Raw genomic sequence first — 26,222 nt, 5'->3', positions numbered from 1 at the left:
CTACAGATGCTGAGAGCCTTCCAGCCAAAGGGCAACAGGGAGCAACACCTGCGGCAGCATCTCCTCACCTGGAGGGCTCCACATAGCTCACAAGCTTGGCAAAGCAGGAATAAATGCCAAGCACAAGAGGGAGGCTGACTCTTGAGACCAGAATGCTGGTGGAGAACAGGCGGTTAAAAGATCCCTCCCCTACTGATGCCAGCATCTCTCTCCCCACCAGACAGCCCATCATCCTAGACTCCAGGACCTTTGTGGTGGTGGTGGGGCAGAGCAACTGTCCACCTCAAAAGATTTGCAGATCCCGTCTTAGTCTTAAAAGCACTTATGAAGTCACGGTAGTAATCTAACAATCGGGGCAGGCAAGGACTGCTAAGAAGCCTGCGCCTCTACAACAGCACCGCCAACTTCGAGGGGGGCCAAAAGAAATACTTATGGTTACAAGACAAGATGCTTCAGCAGTGCCCATCAGAATGTAGAGCCGGCCACAGCCCCTCCCTCCACAGAGGGGCTCCAAGTCCATTTTCTCTTGTCTGTGTGACGGAAAGAGGGGCGGGCACCTCCATGACTCCCATTCTGAGGGCCTTTCTTCTCAAAGGCAAAGGGGCTCAATCCTACTCTTCCCTCTGCCGGCACATCTCTCCCCCGGGTCTTGGTCCCTCTCCAAACTCCTTTATCTGCCCCTCACCTAGCTCGACCTTTCTCTCTCCCCTTGCCCCTCTTTCCCCCGTCCTTCTCTTCTTGCCACTCGACTCTTCTCTACTAAGACCCGCGCCACACAGCCCGCGGCACCTTGAGCGTAACGTCGCATAGCTTGCCCTGCCTCCGAATCTCCTCCATGACGCCGTAGCCACGACTAGGCAACTCGGACACTGAGAAATGCACCAGATCCTCCAGCTCCTCCGCACCGTCCTCCACCATCTTCCCCGGCCGCCGCGACTGCGCAGGCCTGGCCAGCCGGCTCGAAACTAAACGAGGCGGGGCGAGGGCGGGCGCAGGTGGCACCTCGGAGCGTGAAGCTGAAACTGGACGGGCCTGCGCGGCCGCCGTAGCCGTAAATCCCTCTGCGCCGGAAGCTCCGCCGCCCCGCTTCCTGGTTTCTACGCAGCCTTCGTTCCTTCGCTACTGTTAACCTGGCTTTGCGTCTGCGGTTGCCGCAGACTTCCTGGACCAATCGATGCCATCTCCAGTCCTCCCGATACTGCCCTGCCCTCACCCGCTTCCTCGGTCGTGGGCTGCGGACTTAATTTCCGCCACCACCCCGACATTTCCGGGATCCTCGGAAGCGGCCAGTTGCCATGGCGACTGTGTACACAGCCCGGCTGCCGCGCTTTGGGCGTTCAAGTCAAGTGCTAGGGTTCGGCTGCTGCAGTTGCTGCTGTAGCTTTCCGGGAGGGCCGCTGCCTCGCCAGCGGTAAGTAGAGGCCCCGTGTCGCGGGGGTGGGGGTGGGGGGAGGGTAGGAAAGAAGGGACAGAAGAGAGGGACGTAAGCTCTGGTGGCCGGGGTCCATCTTCAGTACAGTCCTAGAGTCCCTGGGCTTGACTCAATTTTGTGAAACCCCGGAGGAGGTGGGGGAGGGAGGTGCGACTTCGCAGGACCCTCTTCAGCCTGGCGGCGGCATAGGGTCTGCTAAAGTAACGTTCCCTAGCCCCACGAGGGTCCCACGAATAGGGGCGACTGCATATGCTTGAGGTTCAATGGGTGGGAGGCAGGGGCCAGAGGTCATCTGGACTCTTCTGCACTCGGCGGTTTAGAACTGGAGGAGACTCTGGGTTTTTCCAGTCCCACCCTTCATATTACAGATAAGGAAACCACTCCATGGAGGAACAAGAATGGGTCAAAGGTCTGCAGTCACTCGGCCTCCAAAAAGGGGTCTGGCACGTTGGATGAGAGAGTTGAGAAAGGCTGGTTCTGCCGGATCCACTGTGTTTAGCCCAAGGCAGGATACAGTTGTGTCCTGCTTCTGGGTTCAGATACTGCTGTTGTCCCACAGTGGCTCTGAGGGTTCTCGCTGAGAGGCCCTGGTCTGGGCAAACTGAGAGCTTTGGATCTCAGAGGTCTCCTGGTGGCCACTCAGAGGCCCAGTTTGCTGCACCAGAAACCCCAAGGTTATGTCCACTGGAGAGGGTTGTTCCCCACAAAGTCTTGAGGGGAAAGGATACTACTAAAAGGGAGGGTATATGAAGGGCTGGAGAAGGCTTCTTGCAAGTAGAAGCTGGAAACCAAATGTCTCCCTGGAAGGGGTGTAAGCCCAGGGATTGGAAGTCTGGGGTGGGGGGAGTAACATCACATGCCCCTTGGGATGATCTGGATGTGAGAATGGATCATTCTCTCAGTAGTGACCGAAGATGGACCCACCCATGGAGATTCAGCCACCCTCTGAGTTCCAGCCATGACCATCACCACCAGCTACCATTTCCTGAGTACCTGCTTTGTGACTGGCAGTGTTCTGGCCACTGTGGGGGGGGGGTTGAAAAGAGATAAAAGGCCCAGTGGTTGACCTCAAGCTACTTGTAATTTAATTTGGGAGCTGAAACCCATTCAAATGAAGCGGCGTAAGAATGATAACAAGCAGTATTTCAGTAAGTGCGAGATGGCATGGGGTCTCCAAATATCTGGGTGTTAAGGGGCTGCTGAGTAGCTGACTTGCAGACTGGGTTGATAGGCTTGTTGCAGTGGGTCTGTCTCCTGGCATACCCAGAACCATGGGTGTGCCTTGGAAAATACAGATGGGGGTGACTGCATGTGCATGTGCATGTTGGCAGAATGCAGGGCAGAGGAAGGAGCAGGTTTACTCTGCGGGGAAAGGGTGATGCTTTGGACTGGCCTGTGCTACCCTTGTGCTGTTAATGGGTGGGAACTACCTGCAAGGAGGCCTGGGCACCTGCTCCAACAGCTGCACTATTTCTTCATGGTCCCTTTTAGAGGGTACCTGGACCATATCTGAATTTCCCTGGGCAGGAGGATGGGCCCTTGGGACTGATGTGGGAAAGGTTCCCAGAACTTTAGAGATTGAATATAAGTGTTTCCTTGAGCCAAAACACACCTCCCTCCACTCCTAACTTCCTAATAGATCAAAGAGAACTTGGAGATGAGATTTTTCTTGGTCTCCTCAGTTTGGGATGCATTTTTGAGTTTTCTAAAATTTCCTAAAATTTAAGAAAAGTCCAGTGTCTAGGAGAAGACATCTACAAAATCATTAGTTGAGTGTAGGAAGTGTGTGCATACTCTGCAGTAAGTAAATTATGTAAGTGTTATATCTGCTTATTTGATTTGACATTTGAAGTACTTGTTACAGGGGTTACAGTTTTATTGTATCCTCATAATTGAAACTGTAAACTGAAAGGGCAGGGCCTGTGTGTCTATTTGAATTGTTTATATAGAGATACTTTGTTGACAGTTAAGAGGAAATCAAGTGGTCACCACAAATTTTATCTGGAAATGTGGCAGGATATTAATATTTTTGAAATCTTGACTCATTTTTATGCACCTCTCTTAGATAATACATGTAAGATGTTAGTATTTATTTTTCATATATAATGTGCTTTGGGAAAAAAAACAAACTAATTAACTATAATTAAAAGGAGGAATCCTTGCTATGCCTGGTTTGTTTTTTTAATAGTAAAGATCTTGAAAATTAGTTTTTTTAAGATATTAAATATCATATCAGTTTATTTGTTATAGTGCTTTGTAATATTACAAGTAAACTTTTTTCCTCTAATAACTGTGTTGAAATTGTTATTTTCCAATTTGAAGATGAAATTGAGTCAGCTCCCCCTGCCTCATGTTCCCCTAACCTTAATAAACTTAACAAATTGCTTTGCTGGTTGTCTTTTTCAAAAATGTTCCAGGAGTTCTCTTTAACCTCAACTCCTTTATGCTGCCCCATGAAAGTACAGGTCATTTTAGAGGCAAAGGCCTCATTTCTTATCGAACTGGTCCAACACTGACAGGGAGATCAAAAGAGAAGCGTATGATGCATCACACATCCTGTCCCTTTGGTCTTTTCTCCATTCGAATTCTATTTTGTACGTTGTGGAACATTAATTCTTTTTGTCATACTCATGGTTCTGTAAAAGTGAAATTATTTAAATTTGCGAGCCTAGTCTCAGGATGACCATAAGCTACTTGATGTTGTTAAATTAAAAAAACCAAAACCAAAACATTAGATTGATCTCAGAAAGAAAAATTTATTTATGTGTCAAATTAAAAACATTTCATCTTGAAACAGTTTTAAATTGTATTATGTTAATTTGACCAACAAAGCTATTCAGTATATTTTCATCACTTTCATCTTGTTTTCTAGTATTACTTAAGTATATTTAATACAATTAATGATGATTACATGTAGATTTTTATTAGCTTTCTTAGAACTCTTGGAATTTTCTGTCAGTATTCAATCCTTTGTCATCAGTGTAAATGACAAGACACCTGAAAAGCTGATTAAGTTTTAAGTTCCCCTTAAAGCAATACAAATCAGTTCATTATTTACCTAACTTAATCTAATTTGCTTCTCCACTATGTCAATTCTAGAACCAAACTTTACTGACTAATTAGTATTAAATATTTTCACAGAGGCACTCACTCCCAAGGATGGCCTGGTGTGACTTGACCAATGAGACTAATATCTAATCAAATATGAGAATTCTTTGTTATCATTTTGAGGACTATGGTGCAATTCAATTTTTTAAAATTTTCTAAAATATTTCAGTTGAAGGAGATTTTAGAGAACAATTAACACTTGACCCAATGTAGCAATCTCTTTTGTAGCATCTCTGCTAGCTAGCATCTAGCCTTTGCTTGACTGTTTATGGTGTTTAAGGTCCTTACCTTGAGAAGGTCTTTTCCATTATGGGACAGCTATAAATATTAGAAAAGCTTTTTAGCCAAATCTGCCTCCCCATTACTTCTATTTATATGCTTTCATCCTATACAATGAAACCTCATCAACCATTTATTTTAACATATTTTATTACATACACAGTTATTATTTGTGATAGTATGAATGAGGGAAGACAAATATATGTGTGGCTACCAGAAAGAAAATGATACCCAAATCTAATTATATTATCATTTTCTCAATTGAGAAGAAAATTATAGACAGTATGCTTAATTACGGAGCAGATTAAATATATTCCTAGATGATCAACTTCTGATCTATTTAGGCTAATGGAGATAGAGGAGGGGGTGCTGCATCTGAGGTAAGGTATGTAAATGAAGAAAAGAAAATTAGTTTTAATGTTTTTCATTGCAAGTATTTTAGAGGAAAATATGATAAATGAGGCAAATCACAAGTAGACTCATCTTAGATGCAGAACATTTCTGGAAACCATATCTAAGATTAGGCCCCTCAAGGGAGTATCCTTTCTGCTTTGTATTCTGGTCATTGGTAATTACATTTGGGGACATCAGAGGAAAATGGTGAAGCAGCCCATGAAGCAGGAAGTACATGTATTCGCTGAGCAGCTAGCATTCTGTGGATAGAGCACTGAAATGCTGGCAGTTAAAAAAGAAGGCTGGCTCTAAGTGGATAGGGTAAAATGGACTGTACATCACTCTTTTCTGATCTCCTTAGTGAATGACATCTCCTTTTCTAATTGTTGTTTGAAAATTTCATTGTTCTCTTCTCTTTAGCTAGAATGGGTACTAGGAAAAAAGTGCATGCGTTTGTCCGTGTCAAACCCACTGATGACTTTGCTCATGAAATGATCAAATACGGAGATGACAACAAAGTAAGTGCAGTATGTTTGCCTTCATGTGCCTGGGCCTCTTTCTGTCCCACCTCACTAGAACATGACCTTGTTTCCATACAATCTTTTAAGGACCAAGACAGACTTGGGAAAGTTCAGCTGGACTCTAGAGTTCATCAAGTCCAATCTACTCCTACAATTTTTGATGAGGAAACTCATGAAGCTCCCATTTCATATTGTCTTTTTGTTACTAAGTTTACTTTTAAACTTGTATCTGACACAGAAAAACTGACAGTTCTACACACTCGTAAAACTTTCTGGTGATTGGGTCTGCCATTATGTAATCTCCTAGAGGGGTAAGTAAGAATCTCTTAAATTGGTTACTGTTAAACTTACCAAGCAGTGGAGGAAACTCTTGAGAGAGCTCAAAAGATTTATCCATTCCATGCCCTCACCACTGTCCTGAGAACCCTTCTGAAGCCTGAGAAGCTTAGGACAACTTGAGAATGTTAGATGTTTTCATTTGGCATTCATGTGTGGGCCAATTATGGGCAGCATTTAGACATTCTTTAATGGAAGAATTCAAGGCAAACTGCTTTAGCCTCAAAGTCCTGGCAGTCAAAAAGGAGCTCATGTGTGGCCTTATGAGATACACCCTTTTGGACATGGTTTTGTTGAACACAGAAGCACAGAGCATTTAATGGATGAATGGAGCCAAGACCTCTTGGTCTTAAGTATTCTGCATGTGACCAGGTCTTGGCTCCTGGATTAGGGCAGCCAGTGTAAGATTTCATTGAGAGTTTTGGCATCAGAAGTCCCATTAAAAAGATTAGAATCTACCACTGATCTTACCCAGTAAATCCCTAAGTCAACTGCTGCCACAGTGACTTGCTCTGGAGAGGCATGCATTTGAAAATCTGCTCACAATGTGTAAATTGGACACCTCCAATTTACAATACTCGAATACTAATGAGTAACTCTGTTGTTCCATACATTGACCTAGAGTGTATGAATGTATGTAGGTGCTCAGTGCAGAGCTGGGAAGGCCTCACCACCAGTAACCAGAGAGAGGGAGCTCGAACCTAAGCCTCTCATGCCAAGGCCACTGTTCTTGCGAACCTAATCCAAGTCCTCCCTGTGCTTAGTAAATGGATCTAAAGCTTGTTGCATAAGACCATGATACATTTGCTCGACTCCCATGTCATAGATGGAGGGTAGGGCGGGGAACCAACATAGATAGTACCCTGTATGTTAACGATGAGATGTACTGAAGCTAGTAAGAGCTCCAGTTTTGTTTGAAGAATAGTTTCAGTTTATTAACAAACCAGAGAAAACAGCACAAAATAACTGTGAAGGGGCAAGAAAGATGAACAGGGGTTCATTTTGTCCTATTCTCCCATACATACCAAATAAACCCTCCCTCTGCCTCACAGATGATGCCTCTTAGATGTGGGAAGGCCAGTCCTTTTTTCTACTTCTGTATTATAGGTGGGAAATTCTTCCCCCCACCCCACCCCACAGAAAGTTTCCCTCTAGGATCATAAACCTGAACATCTAAGATCTGTAAAACACGGCTCTTGAAAAACATCTTCCCAATTTGAAGCTATACTTTTTCACACCTTTGGATATGTCTTTATTTTGTTTGAAACAGCACATCTAGAGATAGATTGCAAACCCAGCCCATTAGATACTATTCTTTTCTTTTCTGCTGCTTAGTAGTCTAGATCCAGTTTCTCCTCCCTGCAGGAGCCCCGTTCTCCCATCCCAAAGAAGTCATTCAGAATATCAGCCCACATGCGAGAGTTCCTGTTCTTCCTAAGGGGGATCTTATTGGAACTTGCTAATAAGTTCACTTCCTTCATTTCCTCCAGGTTAACGCTCAATTATCAGTGATATTTTAATGTCAGTTTCCTAACAGATAACTTTTTTCCTCAGAGCATTGATATTCACTTAAGAAAAGACACTAGGAGGGGAGTTGTCAATAACCAGCAGACAGACTGGTCATTCAAGCTGGATGGAGTTCTCCATGATGCCTCCCAGGACTTGGTTTATGAGACAGTTGCCAAGGATGTGGTTTCTCAGGCCCTCGATGGCTATAATGGTAATTTAGTTAATTAGTTCTTGCCTTAGGTAAGATCCCTCAGAGCCCCTCTGGAAGCCAGAGGTGCAAGTGTTTTATAGTGAATAAAATAAAACATAACCTTACTTACTAATATTTGTTTGCTTATTTGTCTGTCTCCATGTTCTTGTGGTGGAAAACTTACTATTTGCTCGATGACATTATGGGCAACTGGAATCCTACCTTCGTAGGAAGATTAAGTAATTCTGGATCTCCATAGGTTGTGGGGATTCAACTATTACTCTGTTTTAAATCCCTCAAGCATTAGTTTTGGAGATATGTCTTTATGATAAGTTTGATGGCATCTGAACATTTTTGTCTCCACTATCTGCTAGGAGCTCTTTCCATTCATTCTACCAGCACAATCAATCAACTATTTATATTCCAATACAGGATTATTAACATATATTGCTAAAAACTTGAGCAGATTTTGATTTTCTCACATTAAAAACAGATTTGGGGTAAAGTTTTTGTAAACTTTTTCAATAAGATTGTTTTAGAAATTGTCCTTAAAAGAGTATATCAGTTTGTAGACTTTGCTGATCTGGTGACTTGCTGACTAGAATGTCCCGTTTTGCTTTGAGCAAGCCATGTTGTAGGTCTGTTTAAAAGTGCATCGAGTATGAATATCCAAACACTGATTTATCCCACCCATGTAGGTGTGGTCCCTAGTGACCCAAAGATGTTCTCATTGGTTTTCATGACTCCCTGTGAGGGTATGGTTCTGAGGAGGTAGAGACAGAGGAACTAAGACCCAGGAAGGTTAAGAGTTTTGGGCTGTAGAACCACAGATGGGCTTTAACTCCCAGCCAGGGGCTCTTTTCAGCTGAGGTGACTCCTTCCTTCTCATTTGTGTTAGGTAAGTAAATACTGTTTCTGGCCCCAACTCACATACTGGTGTTAGGGCCCCTCATGTAAAATCCATTCCCAATCCGAGGAACTAGAGCATCTGTGTGACAAAGGCAATTTGATTTCTGTTGCCTAGCATTGCCCATGCAGATCTGTTGGGTAAATGCCCAGAACCAGTCTTTGGGATGGGGTCTGGTTCAGCCTGCCCACATCAGGAGGAACAGCAGATGGGGTCCGGAGCCCAGGTGGTTGTGCAGTTTGCATCCCAGAGCCTAATGGTGATGGTAGACCTAAAGGATGGGAGAAGTACAAGTGAAAGTCTTCCTAGGGCAGGCAGTGAAATGGGATCAGATCAGTGGCTGTTCGTTGTGGTCCCATTTCTGGAAGTTTCATGGACCAATCAGCAGCCCTGTTTGGTCATGTGGGAACTTGCAGTCTACAAAGAATTCTTGCCTCCTGCCTGGCCAGGCCCCCAGGGAGGCTGACCCCTGAGACCCTGGCAGTTCCTGGCTTTGTCAAAGAAGGACAGGAGTCCAGTGCTTTGATTTTCCTTATCTTTCTAGGAAAGGTCTCAGTTCCTCTGTTCCTTGAGATTCCCTGTTCTCCTCAGAAGCCCTCGGGCCAGATCCTCTCTTGAAGAAGGGAGGTAGAGCAAGTGTGGAACATAGATTCAGAGCAGATGTCTGTGTTTTAAACATGTATGCCCCTGTTCCCCTGCCTATCCACCTCCATGGCAGGAATTCTTGATGCCATTGTTGGCTCCTCCTGGCCTTCAGACCGGAGTCCTTCTGGCTGGTGCTGGACATGCATTGGGCCTGGACATGCTAGGGATGGGAGAGCTGTCCTTGGAGTTCTTTTTCTGGATATCACTGAAACATGTTTTGAAATGTTCACAGGCACCATCATGTGTTATGGGCAGACGGGAGCCGGCAAGACATACACCATGACCGGGGCAACTGAGAATTACCAGCACCGGGGGATCCTCCCTCGGGCCCTGCAGCAGGTAGAGTAGGCCCACGGGTGAGAGGCCACACAGGTCCCCTCTCTGCAACACAGACGCTGCAGACCGCAGGCTGACTACTGGAGACAGTGGGGTCTGGCCCTCAAAGGAGTTGCAACCTGTACTGTGCAGGAAAGAGGATATGCATGGCTAAGGAGATTGTGGGAGTTTGGGTTTCAGCCTCTGTCACACCCCCATGCTGAGCCTGTTTCCTCATTCATGAAAGAGGGCATCAGGCATGCTAACTGGCTTCTTGCTGCTCTGACAACCTGTGATCCTGTAATTAAGGTTTTGGAGATCCTAGTTTTAATGAGGGGGATAGGGACCCTTCCAGAGCTTCCTTCCTGGGCTGCTCTGGTTTCTTCCACCACCACAGCCCCTGTAAGAGCAGACAAAGGAAGAGCAGGACATGACCTCAGCTCTCAGGGCTGGGTCAGTCCTGGGGGAATGTCTGGGAAGTATGACTGAAGACAGGGCAAAAGGGCCTACCTTTGGGGTCCGTTAGCCTGGGTTCTGTGAAGACCTTCTGGTTGGAGGCAGCAGGCAAAGGGCCTTTCCCGATTGGCATCTTGAGGCTTTACAGCCTTGTCCTGTAAGAAGTGTAAGGCATCCTTCTACTGTATAAGCCATCCATGCCCCAGTTTTGAAAGCAGTATCCTTAACATCCCACTGCCAAGCTTCAGTATCTTAGATTTTAGTACTCTAGGGCAGTGTTGCCCAATAGAAATATAGTATGAGCCTCATATGTAATCTTAAGTTTTCCAATACCTACATTTTAAAAAGTAAAATAAACAGGTGAAATTAATTTTAATAATATGTTGGATTCAACTCAATATATCCAAAATATTTCAACATGTAATCAATACAAAAATTATTAGAGATGTTTTACATGCTTTTTCTCATACTTAGTCTTCAAAATCTGGTGTGTATTTTGTACTTACCACACATCTCAATTCAGACATTAAATATTATTCATCAGAAATACTTGATTGATATTTAAATTTCATAAAATTTACAGTTGAAAAAGTAAATTCACATACCCATGTTGTTCCAAACATACTTAAAAGCTTACCAATAACAGTCAAGTATCAGTTTTTGCATTTAAATTAAAATTAATTAAAATTCAGTTCCTCATTCGCATCAACCACATTTCAAGTGCTCAGGGGCCATCTGTGGTTAGTGAACACCATACTGGGCAGAACAGATCTAGACTGTCAGAGTGAGGTAGACCTCAGGGATCCTCCAGCCCAACTCTCCATTTGACAGGTAAGATAATTAAGGTCCAGAGAGGGGGAAGAGGCCAGTCCTAAGTAACCTACTGATAAGTACTGAGGAGTCAAGAAGGCTGAGTTGTGGCTTGGTTTCTACCATCACACCAACTAGACTGTAAATTCTTTTAGAACAAGGATGTTCCCTCCTGAGGTAAGAACTCCACTAACACTAGCTGATTAATGGATTTCTGCTATCGGTAACTGCTATTCAATCTCCCATCTAGGTTTTTAAGATGATTGAAGAACGCCCCACACATGCCATTACTGTGCGTGTTTCCTACCTGGAAATCTATAATGAGAGCCTGTTTGATCTCCTGTCCACCCTGCCCTACGTTGGACCCTCAGACACACCAATGACCATTGTGGAAAATCCACAAGGGGTCTTCATTAAGGGCTTGTCGGTCCACCTTACAAGTCAGGAGGAGGATGCATTCAGTCTCCTTTTTGAGGTGAGATGATCAAGTCTAAGGGTTTCTCTCTTTCTCTCTGCCTTCCTCCCTCCTTAGTATTTTACTTGCTTTGATGATCAGAATGAATACTAATATATTCTTATTTAGAAGGTTCAGATGGTACTGAAAAAGATACAAACAACAAAAAAGAATTCCCTTGTAATCTGTTTTCCACAAAAGGCAGCAACAATGTATATTTTGGCTTATTTCCTTCCAGAATTTTTTCCTGTGCAATTTTTTCTTTATGTAGTTGAAATTGTATATGTCCTTTTTTTCCAGTTAACTTTAAGTCATGTGCATTTGTAGTACAGAAAAAAAGTAAGGATTGATGTCCTTAATATATAAAAAAACTCTTATAAATCAATTTTAAAAATCCCCAATATATGTTGTTTTAAAAGTTATAAAGGCTGGAACTCTCATACATTGCTGGTGGGAATATAAAATCGTGCAGCTATTTTGGCAGTTTCTTAAAAAGTTAAATATAAACTTTATGAGATCTAATAATTCTGCTCCTAGTTATGTACCCAAGAGAAATGAAAGCATATGTCCACAAAAAGACTTGTACACAGGTTTTCATTGCAGCATTATTCACAATAGTCCAAAGCTGGAAACATCCCAAATGTCCATCAGCTGGTGAATGAATAAACAAAATGTGGTATATCCATACAGGGAATACTATTTGGCAATAAAAAAGAATGAAGTACTGATAATATGCTATAACATGGATGAACCTCAAAAATGTTAGGTGAAAGAAGCCAGTAACAAAAGACCATATGAAATGTCCAGAATAAGGAAATCTTTAGAGACAGAAAGCAGATCAGCAGGAGAAAGCAGGGAGCAGGAAGTGACTGCAAGTGGGCCTGATGGAACTTTTGGGGACAGTGCAACAGTTCTAAGATAGGATTGTGGTGATAGTTGCATGCTTCTGTAAATTTACTAACAATCATTGAATCATACACTTAAACAGTGAATTTTAGGACATGTAAATTACACCTCAATAAAACTTTTTTCTCTTTTTTAAGTCATGTAGGAGTCCTCGGGTGATTTATGCCTGGATCCCTTGTGTCTAAAGGGAAGAAAGAACCTCCCAGGTGGCCACAACTAGACATTCTTGTCTCGTTGTTGTTCCTAATGTTGCACCATGAAGAGTGATGTTTGCTGTAGGATTTTAGTGCTTAAGGAAGGTTAAGGAAGTTTGCTTCTGTTCCAAGTTTGTGAAGAGTTGTTATCATGAATAAGTTTTTATTCGTACTACCTAGAAGTAGCCACTCTCCCAACTTTTACGGTAATCATTTCCTTGGTCTTCGTTATGGCTTTACCACCTAAACATGTTTCCCCAAATAAATGAATTGAATAAAATGAATTATGTAGAATGATTTATATCTTGTTTCTTTTACTTACTGTTTACATGAAATTTATCCATGTTGTTCCTGTCATTTTTTTTTCATTTTCATTATAATATTCTATGGTATGATTATACTGCAGTTTAAGTTATCCATTCTAGTTTGGATGGACATTGGGGTTTTCCAAGTCTGAGGATATTTCACAAAGTGCTGCTAGGAACTTTCTTGTATATGTATTCTGGTACACGTAAGCATGGATTTCTCTAGGTAAAGCCAAGGAGTGCAATTGTTGGGTCATAGACTATGTCTTAAGCTTTCCTTGATGATGCCACCTTTTTCCAGATGGTGCATTCCCACCAGTAGGTTATCAGAGTTCCCATTATTCTGGCTTTAAAATTGTATAACCCACTGTGGTTTTGATTTGCATTTCCCCGATTACCAATGAGATTAAATACCTTTTCATATGTTTATTGGCAATTTGGATTTCTTCTCTTGTGAAGTAACTGTTCGTGTCTTTTATTTATTTTCTTCACAGATGTCTTTTTCTTTCTTTCTCTTTCTTATTTGTAGTTCTTAACATATTCTGAAAACCAGTGCTTCTTTTCAGTTATGTATGTTGCAAATATCTGCTCTGTCCTTTGTCTTGCCTTTTTTTCTCTTTACTTGTCATTTGATGAACAGAAATTCTTACAGTTTAGTTGAAAATGTACAGATTTATTGTTTTTGCTTTTTGTGTAAAGAGCATATAGGAAGATTTTAAAAAGAATCTGTCCTTTCAGTTTTTATTTTTTAACTGAAGCATTTCATTCCATTTAAATTTATGTTTAAATCTGTCATATTGTTGCGTGCTTTTTATCCCATCTCTTCTACATTTCTTTTTCTTGTTTTGTTTTCTTTTTAATTGAATATTTTTATTTTTGCTTGTTTCCCTCTTTACTAGTTACACATTCATTCATTTTCTCATTCTCTGTCTCTCTCTCTCTCTGTTTACCTGAGAAATAGCAACTTGCGTATTTAGTTTATTAAAATCAAAAGTTAACACACACACATACACAAATGAGTGCATGTAGAACTGAAATGCATGTTGAAATATGAATAACTCTGTGTATTGTACCAATATAAATTTCCTGGTTTTGAAATTTCCTGTAGTTGTGTGAGTTGTTACCACTGGGGAAGGCCAGGTGAAGTATGCCCACTCTGTACATTTCTTTACCACTTCCAGTGAATCTATAACTATTTCAAAATAAGGAGTTTTAAAATAAAAATTTTTTAAAATCTAGTTAAATCGAAAATCTTTATCCTCTTCCTAGGGTCTATGAGAACTTTACCTTTTCTTTTATGGTTTTGCTTTTTTAACTCCACTAGGCATTATTATTACTGTTTTTTATAATCATTATTCTTCTACATTTATCCTCATTTACCACCTTCTTTGCTCTTTTTTTATCTTCTCTCCATAACCTTCCATTGAGATCGATTTCCTTCTTCCTGATTTACTTCCTTTAGAATATCCTATGGTGTGAATATAGTGGTGACAAACAGTTTCTGTTTTTGAAAATATCCATATTTCACTCTGAATCTTGAAAAATATGTTTGCTGGGCATAAAATTCTACTTTGGCATTTACTTTCTCTTAGCATGTTGAAGATATCATACAATGTGATGCTCTGATTTCCATTGTGGCTGGTGAGAAGCCACCTGTTAGTTTCTTCTGCACTCTAAAAGTATTTTAATATTGGCTCTATTGAGAAGCAGATGCCAAGACAGGATTAAATGCACAAAGATTTTGTTAGAGGAAATGCCTGTGTAAAGGAAATAGGAAGGGAACCAAGGAAGGCTGGGATAGCCATCAGACCGTGATTCACCTCTGACCCCAAATGAAGGAAGGGATGGCTGGACAAAAGCATCCTGGACTGCCATGTTATGCATGGAAGGTTCAGCAAGACTCTCAGAAGTCCTTGATCCAAATTGCCCAACAGTGAATGGGTCTGCATTGGTATCCCTGTCACATTCGGTCACTTTCTACTGCTACATAACAAATTACCAAAAACTTAATGGCTTAAAATAACCCATATTTACTGTCTCACATTTTCTGTGGGCAGAAGCCCAGGCACAGCTCAGCTTCTCACAAGGGTACAATCAAGGTGTTGGCTGGCATGGGTTACTTTCCACAGCTTAGGGACCTCCTACAAGCTCACATGCTGGTTGGCAGAATTCAGTTCCTTGTAGTTCTGGGACTGAGGTCCTCTTTCCTTGCTGGTTGTCTGACAGGGCTGCCAAGAGTCTACTCTCTGTTCCTTGTCATGTGACTCTCTCACAGGGCGTCTTACAGGTCCTCTCACATCATATCAGCTTACTTCCTCAGGGTCAATAGGAGGATCTCTTTTAAAGGACTCACCTGACTATACCAGGCTCACCCAGGATAATCTTTTGTTTCAATTAACTTAAAGTCAGCTTCCTAGGGACTTCAATTACATCTGCAAAATCTCTTCACTTTTGCCATATTCTGTTGTTTAGAGGCAAACTACAGGCCATATAATCAAGGAGAGGGGATTACACAGGAATGCAGGTCACTGAAGATTATAGGTGGCTTCCCTAGAAGTACAGTGATAGATTTCAGAGCATAGCAGCTGGGGTCTTCAGTCAGTTATGCTTCCTAGAGGAGACAGGTTGTGAAGTACGTTCTCATGAGCACCACAGAAGTAATCTCTGTGTATGTGTTATGTGTTTGTGACTGCTTTTAAAAGTTTATCTTAATGTTTTGTTTTTTGAAGCTTCACTATGAATGATGTGTCTGTGTGAGAACTTGTTAAAAAATTTGTCATGCTAGGGATTTGTTGGGCATCTTGAATCTGTGGATTGTTATGTTTCATCATTTTTTGGAGAATTTTCAGCCATTTTCTCTTCAAATATTATCTTCGCCCATTCTCTTAGTTCTCTTCTGCTGAACTCTAATGTAAGACCTTCTCACCTATCCTCCAAACCTCTTACCCTCTCTTTCAAGCTTTCTACCTTTTTGTCTCCCTGTGATGCTGTCAGTTCACCAATTCTGCTTTTTTTCCTTATCTAATCTGCTACCAATCATATTCATTGGTTATTGTTCTTTATTTCTAGAATTTCTATTTAGAATTTCTTTTTCAAAAGTGCTAAATTTTACAGTTTTCTGTTAGATACAGATAATTTCAAGCTTATTATTTATTTCTTTAAACCTGGTAATCATAGTTGTTATATAATCATTCTCATATTTCCAATATTTGCAGTCTCAGGGATTTTCTGCTTGTTCACTTTCATAATTCTTCTTTCCTTGTGTGCCTGTTTATCTTTGTGTGCTGGTCATTGCCCTTGAAAAATTATTTTTAGGAATTCCCCAAGGCCTAGGGTGAAGATGCTTTCTATCAGAGGTTTTGCATTTGCTCCAGCCAGAGTATCTGGGCACAATACCAATCAAAGTCTGGTTTAAACAAAGTCCGTAGCTTGAGGTTCCCTGGCCCACCAGGCTGGGCTAAAATTTCTCAGGGAGATGGTTTGTTTTTGTTTTGCCTTCCTTTCATGTTTCCTGTCCTGTTCAGTGCTAAAGCAGACTAATCTACAGTCCTCTAGGGTTGATGGTCAGAATAGGCTTAGTTCTATTTCTCCCATACCATGAGGGCAGACTCTTTGGACTCTTCACTTAATGTGTAGTGTGAGTCTCTGCCATGTTTCCTCACCTTGGGCCAGTCCTGGGCTTTGACTTCTATTTCTCTTAACTAGTGAAGCTGTCATTCAAAGTCCATGTTTTCTGGTATGAGCAATTGCCCTCAGGGAAAAATAGCCTCAATGTTCTGATCCTCCAGTTACCTCTCTGGGTGCAGGATTTTCCCAGAATTGGGTCTGGCAGTTTTCTACTATCTCGTCAGCTTTTTGGTGTTTTAAAGGTGATTTTAAAAACGTTTTATTGGGAGAAACTAAGATGGCAGCTAGGTGAGACAGGGCAAAAAAACAACTCTGTGAAAAACACTAGCTAAAAACCAGAAAGTGACCCAGAATACCGGTTACAGTGATGCGCCAGCTGGATGAGGTCTGCTAGTTCCACAGGGGCTGTATACTTGGTGAAACCGGGAGTCTGCATTCTGAAATGAGTGAGTAAGCTGGCTGGAAGACCCGCAGCCGTGCGGCGGTCTGGGGAAGCCAGGGGTTGGCGTTTGGAGACCAACTGGCTCTTTAAAGAAAAAAAAAGAAGAAGAAGGGAAAAACCCAGGAGCAGCTGCAGTTGCAATAGTGGGAACCACTCAGTAAAACACAGCAAGAGGGGGCTGGGCCAGCCTCTCGGTGTCTGGCCTGGAGGATAGCCTGCTGCAGATACCCCCGGGGCTGGGGGAGCAGAGGGGAGAGCCAGAAACAGAAAGAAACCCCGCGGCTAGCAGCTGGCTCCCCAGAGGGCTGGATAAACTCCTACCCGGGGCTGTGCCCACAGCTCAGAACACCGCCAAGGGTCCCGGAGCTGGGAAGGAGGAACTGTGCGAGGAGGGGGGTGTTGAGATGCCCCGTTCGGCCATCTTTGCATCAGGCTGAGCGCGACCCTGCACGGCCCGGCAGCCCAGGGCTTCCCTTGAGGAACGGCGTGCACTGGTGACGTAGCACGGCATTCCCTCAGCTGAGCTCCTGGAGGATCGCGGCTGGGCAGGGGGACCCGCTCAGAGAACCCAGGGACACTACGCCAAGTCCGGTGGTTTGTGGGACAGCGAGAGAGAGGGTGTGGGGCTGAAATGAAATGAAGGCTTAGAGTCTTGCGGTGGCCTGGAATCTCCGGGAACCTGGGAGATTTGAATATTAAATCTGCCCTTCCTCCCTGGCCATCCGTACACATGCCCCACGTTCAGGGCGGACGGCTCCAGCAACACACCCAAACTGAGTTCTCCAACTGAACCCCACAAGAATCATTTCCCCACACACCACAGGGACAAGGTGGAGAACTGACTCGAGGGATATAGGTGACTCACAGATGCCATCTGCTGGTTAGTTAGAGAAAGTGTACGCCACCAAACTATGTTTCTGAAAAAGTAGATTGGTATCTTTTTTTTACAACTTGAAAGAACCCTATCAAGCAAAGCAAATGCCAAGAGGCCAAAAACAACAGAAAATCTTAATGCATATGATAAAACCAGAAGATATGGAGAATCCAACTCCAAACACAAATCAAGATATCTGAAGAGACACAGTACCTGGCAAAATTAATCAAAGAACTACAGTTGAGGAACGAAAGCATGGCAAAGGATTTAAAGGACATCAAGAAGACCATGGCCCAGGATATAAGCGACATAAAGAAGACCCTAGAAGAGCATAAAGAAGACATTGCAAGAGTAAATAAAAAAATAGAAGATCTTATGGAAATAAAAGAAACTGTGGCCGAATTAAAAAGACTCTGGATATTAACAATACAAGATTAGAGGAAGCTGAACAACGTCTCAGTGTCCTAGAAGTCCACAGAACAGAAAATGAAAGAACAAAAGAAAGAATGGAGAAAAAAAATGAAAAAATCAAAATGGATCTCAGGGATACAATAGATAAAATAAAACATCCAAATTTAAGACTCATTGGTGTCCCAGAAGGGAAAGAGAAGGGTAAAGGTCTAGAAAGAATATTCAAAGAAATTGTTGGGGAAAACTTCCCCAACCTTCTACACAATATAAATACACAAAGTATAAATGCTCAGCAAAATCCAAATAGAATAAATCCAAATAAACCCACTCTGAGACATATTCTGATCAGACTGTCAAATACTGAAGAGAAGGAGCAAGTTCTGAAAGCAGCAAGAGAAAAGCAATTCACCACATACAAAGGAAACAACGTAAGACTAAGTTGTAACTACTCAACAGCCACCATGGAGGTGAGAAGGCAGTGGCATGACATATTTAAAATTCTGAGAGAGAAGAATTTCCAACCAAGAATACTTTATCCAGCAAAACTCTCCTTCAAATTTGAGGGACAGCTTAAATTTTTCACAGACAAATGCTGAGAGAGCTTGCCAATAAAAGACCTGCCCTACTTCAGATACTAAAGGGAGCCCTACCAACAGAGAAACAAAGAAAGGAGAAAGAGATAAAGAGAATTTTAAGAGACATTATAGTACCTTACATCCCAAATCACCAGGACACTCATTTTTCTCTAGTGATCATGGATCTTTCTCCAGAAGGGACCATAAGCTGGGACATAAAACAAGCCTCAATAAATTAAAAAAAAATTTTGAATATACTCAAAGCACATTCTCCAACCACAATGGAATACAAATAGAAGTCAATAAATTTTGAACTGTAACTCCACTATTTACTTCCTACATGATATAAAATACACAAACTCTAATGACAAATCAGTGGTTTTGAACTCCATGTAAAATATGTAATTTTAGACAACTATATAAAGGTGGGGGAATGAAGGAGTATAGGAACAGAGTTATGTATCCTATTGAAGTGAAGGTGGTATCAAAGAAAAACAAGATTGTTATGGATTTAAGAGGTTAATTTTAAGCCCCACAGTAAACACAAAGAAATTATCAGAGAATATAACCATAGAGATGAAAAGTAGAGTATGGGTTAAGAGAAATGGGGGAAGGGGCAATGGGGAGTTAAGAAATGAGTATAGGGTTGCTGTCTGAGGTGAAGGGAAATTTCTAGTAATGGATGGTGGGAAAGAGCATTACAGCATTCTAAATGTGATTAATCCCACTGATGGAAGGCTAGGGAGGGGTTGGAATGGGAAAATTTAGGCTGTATATATGTTTCCACAACTAAAAAAAAAAAAAGTCTAAATAGATGACAATTGAATGCCAAGGATGAACTTGGATGGGATTGGAGGATGGAGGACAGGAGGCTCAAAGGGACATATCATCCAGGGCTGCCCAGCTCTGATGACTTAACCTACCCGGTTAAAGATGTTGTCAAAGCTGTTTGGGCTGGTGACGTCGAAGCAGAGGAGGAAGACGTTGGCATCAGGGTAGAACAGGGGCCGCAGGCGGTCATAGTCGTCTTGCCCTGGGCAGAGGGGGGCAGTCACTCCCTCCCAGGTCTCCTGCCCATGGGCAGCACCCCTCAACACTGGACAGGGCAACCCACTGGGTGGGGGGCGGGGTACTCCCTGCAAATGCCACCCTTGGGAGCGTGCCAGTCCTGGCCCGGGTTTATTCTTTGTGTTGTATGGTTCTATAGTGGTAACATATATGCAACATAAAATTTCCCATTTTAACCACTTTCAAGTATACAATTCACTGGTATTAATTACATTAACAATGTTGTGCTACCCTCATCACTATCCATTACCAAAATTCTTCCATCACCCCAGGCTGAAACTCTGTACTCATCCCCTCTCACCCAACTCTGAAAGTAATCTTCTCTATGAATTTGCATATTCTAGTTATTTCATGTAACTATATGCCGGGGGAATTGCTAGGTCATATGGTAATTCTATACTTAGCTTTCTGAATTTTTCTTTTGTGTCTGGCTTGTTTCACTCGACAAGATGTCTTCAAGGCTCATCCATGTTGTAGCCTGTATGAGAACTTCATCTGACAGATTGCTAGCTTTTATTCTGCCAGTCTTCTCTTAAGAAAGGAGGGGAAAATCTCTACCCTGGAATGTAAAGAGATAAAAGTTTTATTGCCCTTTGAATGGGAGTAGATGACTCCAAGGGGAGGGAGGAATGAAACAGGTGTCTCCAGATCTACCACCTTAGAATTTGAAGAGCAAATGGCTCTTGGTGGGCGGGGGGAGACATTCTCTATCTTTATAACATGTTAATTTCATTGCTGAGAAGGTCCAACCTGTCCAGCAAGGCTGAGAAATTCAGAGATTATTGCTGTACAGCACCTGGTGGGCATTTTAGGGCAGTAAGAACCTTGATTGCTTCTTCCAGTTCCTGGATTCGTGCTCCTGCTTTGTGTCTGGCCTGTAGGTACTTCCCTTACTTCCTTGCAGTCTCAACTGTGCATTCAAAGGGAAGTTTTAAATATTCTGCCCATCATCTTTAGGTGTTTTGTAGTAGGAAGGTTTCTTAATGCTTAGTCCATAACTGTTGCAAAAATGGAAACCACCTTCATGTTTTGGGCTGAGATATAGTGCAAAGTTGTAGGACTTGACCAGGAGGTAGAAAAATGTACAAAGAACCCTTGTACTTTGTTGATGGGAATGTGAAATGATACTGCCACTCTGGAAAACAGTTTGGCCGTTCCTCAGAAAGTTAAATATAGAACTACCATATGACCCAGCAATTCCCCTGCTAGGTATGTATCCAAAAGATTTGAAAGCAGGACTTGAACAGATAATTGCACACTGATATTCATACCATCCACCATTATTCACAATTGCCAAAACACGGAAGCAACCCAGTGTCCATCAACAGAAGAATGGTTGAACAAAATGTGTTGTATCCATACAATGGAATATTATTCAGCTGTAGCAAGGAATGAAGTTCTGATACATGTGACAACATGGATGAACCTTGAAGACATCATGTTGAGTGAGACAAACCAGACAGAAAAGGACAAATATTGTATGATCTCCCTGATATGAAATAATTTGAATAAGCAAATTCACAAAGTCAGAAACTAGAATAAAGGTTACCAGGGTCTGGGGTGGGGGTAGGGAATGGGGAGTAAATGCTTAATGGATGCAGGGTTTCTGTCTGGGGTGATGGAAAAGTTTTGATAACAGGTGGTGGTGAGGGTAACATAACATTATGAATGTAATTAACACCACTGAATTGAAAGTGGTAAAATTGGGAAATTTTATGTTGCATGTATATTACCAGAATTAAACTGAAAAGAAAAAGCCATAGAACTAAAATAGAAAGAGTGAACCTTAATGTAAACAATGGGCTATATTTAATTATATAATTATTAATAATAGTGGTTCATCAGTTGTAACAAAGGTACCATGTTGATGCAAAATATTAATAGGGAACACTATGGGGTGGGGTGGGGGAGGGTTTATGGGAATTCTATACTTTCTGCATGACTTTTCCGTAAACCTACAACTGCTCTAATAAAAAAATTTTTTAGTAAAAAACTTTTTTTTTAAGTAGAAAGAAAGGTATAGCACTTGGAGTCATGGGGCCTGGGCTCAAATCTAGGTTTCTTTCAAGCTATGAAGCCTTGGTCTTGAGCAGGTCATTTTTCCAGCCTATTTGCTCATCTAGAAAAGTAGAGACATGAATGGTACCTACCCCAGGCCCTGGCACCTAGTAAGCGCTCAGTGGGTGCTGTTCAGATTACAATTTGTCTCCTTATCTTCTAGCTTATAAAAGAGGCTTGCCTGGAAGGCCTGGCTGATTGCAATGTTATGAGGTTACTTGTGTAGCTGTCAATACAGATGAAAAATGCCCCAAATACCGTGTTATTTTAATTTTTCAGAATGTTATCTATATTTTCTTTTCTCTTCAGGGAGAAACCAACAGGATTATAGCCTCCCACACACTGAACAAAAACTCTTCCAGGTCACACTGCATTTTTACCATCTACATGGAGGTAGGTATAAGCTCTTTGAACAGCGTGGGAGGGGCAGTCAATTCCCAGGGGGCCAGCTCAGTCAGAAGTTTCCCCTGTGACAGTCTAACCTCTGCTTGGATGATTCGTAGGCCCATTCACGGACCTTGTCGGATGAAAAGTACATCACTTCTAAAATCAACTTGGTGGATCTAGCAGGCTCTGAGAGGCTGGGGAAGTCTGGGGTAAGTGAGAGGAGGAAGAGGGTCCTTCTCAACAAGCCATGGGCCCCGTTTCCAGCCTAATGCTGCGGAAGTATGGGCCGTGTCTCACCTGGCATTCGGGAGCACAGTCCTGAGCAAGGCCCGGAGCATCGGAGTATGTGGGCTTGACCCTGAGGATCTGGAGGGACAGAATTAGCAGAGGTGGAACAGGTGCTGTGGAGGGGCAGTTCCTACCTCAGAGAACTTTTGTAAGCATCAATGAGACGATGCCCCATAAATTCTTTAGCAAGGTGCCTGGCACTCAGTAAGTGCTTAATAATTGCTCCCTACTGGTATTAGCATTACTCTGCATATGAAAATGGTATTCACATGAATATTTGCATGAGTATTTAATTTCAAGTGAATATTGGTATGAGTGTATTTGCACAAGTTATTCACAGGAGTACTCAGGTAAGCATTTGTATGTGCATTCATATGGGTGTTTGTGTGAATATTCATAGGAATATTTGCTCATATATTTGTACAAGTATCTCCACAAGTAGTCCTATATGTTTTCTTATTAGTAGGAATCTTTGAGTATTGGTATGAATATTCATGTAAGTGTTTATATTCATATGAGTGTTCATGTGAACATCTGCACGAGTATTCCTATCAGTCTTAGTGTTACAGATATTAGCCCAAGATGGGATGCAATCCCATGGCCTTGAGAGAAGACCCTTATTCTGGGAAGGAGGCTCTGGCCTGGCCACAGACCTCCAGTGTCACCCTGAACCAGGAGGGCAACCGTCTTAGTCGGGCAGCCTCTCCATTCTGTCGAAGTAGAACTGACCTTTGCTTTGTAGTCCGAGGGCCGAGTCCTGAAGGAAGCCACCTATATCAACAAGTCTCTGTCGTTCCTGGAGCAAGCCATCATTGCCCTCGGGGACCAGAAGAGGGACCACATCCCCTTCAGGCAGTGCAAGCTCACCCACGCCCTGAAAGACTCTTTAGGTGAGAGTGTGGCTGGTGCTCAGGGAAGAGGCAGCTGCTCCGCAGACCTGCTGGTGGTAATGGAGTTGCCCTTCTGTGGCACAGGCTGTCCTGCAGGCCTTTCACAGTGACCTCAGACATGTGAATAGGCAGGTGCCCAGAACATGCCATGCTGTTCATTCCTCAGGACCTTTGCCTAAGCTTTTGCCTTTACCATGAATACCTTCCCTTTTCCCCACGTCCCCAAGCCAGCTGGCAGAATCCTTCATAGCCTTGAAGACCCAGGTGGAGGGCTTCTCCCATGATATCTTGCCCTCCCCTGCAGCCTCTGTGATGGAGGAGCAGGGGCTGTGTCTTGTCATTCCCTTGTTCCCAGCCCTTCAATGATGACACAGTCATTGGTGTCTAGTTGTTCATTGAGTGCCATCATGGGCAAAGCCCTGGCTTACACCCCTCTCCCCCCACCATATCATCTCTCCTCCACCTCTCTTTTAGGTAAATGTGACCTTCTCTCTCCCTTCACTCTCTCTTCTCCTTGCCTCCCAGCCTCCTACATGCTTGGCTGTGTCCCCTTTGTCCCTACCGGCCTCAAGTGGTTCACTGCCCTTTTGTGTTCTGCTTTCTGCAGGGGGAAACTGTAACATGGTCCTGGTGACAAATGTCTATGGAGAAGCTGCCCAGTTAGAAGAGACGGTATGTGAAAGACAGCCAATGTGATCAGGCTGGATTCCTTCCTTTCTAGTGTCAGGGCTGGGGAAGCTGGCTCCAGGCTGGCTAAGCTGGCACATTAGCCATAGACATTGTTGAGGACAGAGCCAAAATCTCTGAGAGAGGCCCAGAGCCCCAGGATCCAAACACTAAACACAAAGGGACAGAAGCTGTGTTGGGGAAGAGGGCAAGGCAGGAGGCAGGCTTGGCATGGGAACTAGCTGAGAGTCAGATGGGGGGCCAAGGGCCATGTTTCCAGAGGTGCTGCTCCTGTGTGCAGGGATTGAGCAAGAGAGTTGGTTCATTGTTCTTCATGATCAACATATGCTTTAAAGCCTTGAGAACACCAAGGGTTGCAGGCTGTGGTTGTAAGTTTGGTGTGAGCAGACAGGTATTAAGCACCTGCCACGTGCAAGATGGTGGGTAGTGTGGGTAGCAGTGTGGTAGAGATGAGACATACGTGGCCTTGGGCCTCAGAGTTTCCAACCTGGGAAAGAAGATAAGCCATGTCCCTAAGTAATGTGAGGCCCAGCTGGAGGTGGCACTTCAGGGGAGGGTGGGAATTGGGGGGAAAGCTGAGTAATGAGCTGGGGTTAAAGGATTGGTGACAGGGTCTAGCGGAGGTGTTCCTGCAGAGTGAAGGGACTGAAGGTGTGGCCCACACGAGGAACATCCGGACCAACTGCAGTGGAAGGAGAGAAGAGAGGAAACTGGGGGTGCTGGATGGGCCCTGGTGGCCAGGCCGAGACCTTAGCCATTCTCCTGTAGGTGACCTGTCACGGAGGTTGAATAGGGGAGGGCTGTGGTCAGAGTTGTGACTCAGGGAGACTAACCCAGTGGCAAGACACAGGGTGGCCTGGTGAGGGGAGAAGCTTATGAGTCCAGAGCAGTAATAAGAGCCCAACATGGGGCTGAGGTAGCGATGCAGGTGAGTCCAGGCACCTCCAGGCTAGGGCTCTGTCCTCACCCTTCCTTAGAAGTGGCCCCCATCATAAATCAGACAGGAAAGCTCTCCTTAAAAATTTTACTTTTCAAGCGAGGATGTTTCAGGCAAGTTTCAGACACCTGAAGAATCCATTTACATGAAGCCAGTCATTTCCAGGAATGCTGTGGGGCAAGACACTCCTGGAGGGCCTCCACTGCACGTATTAGGGACCATCCCAGCTTCCAGCGGGAGCTCTCCCACCACACACCCAGCGCCCTGGGACTTGGGCAGCTGGCAAGGAGAGGCCCAGCTGACGTGCGGGCAGCATCCCTAGAGGGAGTGTTCGGGAACCTCATCTCATAACAAAGCATGGTTAAACCCCAAGAGAGGCCCTAAGAAACTTGGGCCTCCTGGCTTGCTTTCCTAGGAAGACAGATACCCTCCCTCTCCTCTTATTTCCACCATTCCGAGATGATCATGGCAAAGGAAGTGAATCTCCTAGTACCTGCTGTCCTCAGGGGCTTGTGCCCACACTGCTTGGTTCTTGGGTGCCCAGAACTGAGCCCACAGAGCCCAAAGGAACTGCTGGAGGAGTCTCGAGGTTTTGGGATGGTGGGATAAAAGCAGACTAGAGTGAGCAAGCTAATCAGTCTCTTCTCCAGACATTTTAAAACTTTAAAAATTTTCCTGTTATAGCTTGTGTTGCTTTATGCAGTAACACTGCATGTGTGTTTGCATGAGTAACTGTAGCATTGGTGTTGCTATTGGGCTTGGTGCAGGAGGGTCTGATTTGGCTCCTGCACAGAAACGACACAAACTCGAATGACCTCTTCCCGAGGGCTTGCTGCAGGAGCACATTAAACACTACATCACTAAGTTTCCCAGAGACCCTGTGAGGCAGGTGTCTCCCCAGTGTACAGAGAAGTTGTGAGAGCTGTCTGGAATCCCTCGTGGCCAGTGGCAAAGCTCTTACGCACCAGACCAGACTCCCCAAGGAAGAGCCCTTTCAGTCCTTCCTCTGGGCCACTTCCAGGTGGCCCATCCGCACTCCAAGCCTGCTTCCCCATTTCAGGGCCCCTTCCCCGAGGGACCCCAGTAGGGCATGGGGCTGGGACCTCAGGACCTGCTTTCTGCCACCACTGGCTGCTCCTCAGTGCCATGGAGGAGCCTTCTGCCCCTCCCCAAACATTGGTGCAGGGGGGCACAGCATCGCAACTGTTTCCCCAGGGC

The 26,222-nt window shown here is 43.6% G+C and overlaps 2 protein-coding genes across 14 annotated transcripts in view; one reads left to right on the top strand and one right to left on the bottom strand.

Annotated features, from left to right (window-relative positions):
- The window catches only part of KLHL18 (kelch like family member 18), a 78,162-nt gene extending 77,094 nt beyond the window's left edge, over positions 1 to 1,068 (bottom strand). For 2 of the 4 annotated variants that reach the window (XM_037849751.1, XM_037849761.1), the window contains exon 1: positions 790 to 1,068. In XM_037849751.1, the coding sequence (XP_037705679.1) occupies positions 790 to 918 (129 nt within the window). In that variant the 5' untranslated portion in view covers positions 919 to 1,068. The remainder of the gene's footprint in view (positions 1 to 789) is intronic. The other 2 variants (XM_037849725.1, XM_037849735.1) reach the window with 2 other exon arrangements.
- An 18-nt stretch (positions 1,069 to 1,086) lies between these two features.
- KIF9 (kinesin family member 9) overlaps positions 1,087 to 26,222 on the top strand; it is a 69,956-nt gene continuing 44,820 nt past the window's right edge. For 5 of the 10 annotated variants that reach the window (XM_037849690.1, XM_037849668.1, XM_037849659.1 and 2 more), the window contains exons 1-9: positions 1,087 to 1,411; positions 5,637 to 5,730; positions 7,624 to 7,789; positions 9,553 to 9,659; positions 11,152 to 11,376; positions 22,125 to 22,208; positions 22,319 to 22,411; positions 23,233 to 23,380; positions 23,988 to 24,052. In XM_037849690.1, the coding sequence (XP_037705618.1) occupies positions 1,296 to 1,411; positions 5,637 to 5,730; positions 7,624 to 7,789; positions 9,553 to 9,659; positions 11,152 to 11,376; positions 22,125 to 22,208; positions 22,319 to 22,411; positions 23,233 to 23,380; positions 23,988 to 24,052 (1,098 nt within the window). In that variant the 5' untranslated portion in view covers positions 1,087 to 1,295. Of the gene's footprint in view, positions 1,412 to 2,334; positions 2,581 to 5,632; positions 5,731 to 7,623; positions 7,790 to 9,552; positions 9,660 to 11,151; positions 11,377 to 22,124; positions 22,209 to 22,318; positions 22,412 to 23,232; positions 23,381 to 23,987; positions 24,053 to 26,222 lie in introns of all 10 variants that reach the window. The other 5 variants (XM_037849649.1, XM_037849641.1, XM_037849682.1 and 2 more) reach the window with 5 other exon arrangements.

Source organism: Choloepus didactylus, chromosome 1 (genome assembly GCF_015220235.1).
Source record: "Choloepus didactylus isolate mChoDid1 chromosome 1, mChoDid1.pri, whole genome shotgun sequence".
Classification (NCBI taxonomy): Eukaryota; Metazoa; Chordata; class Mammalia; order Pilosa; family Megalonychidae; genus Choloepus; species Choloepus didactylus.
Note: the sequence above shows the minus strand (reverse complement) of the source record. Positions and strands in the feature narration are given on the sequence as shown.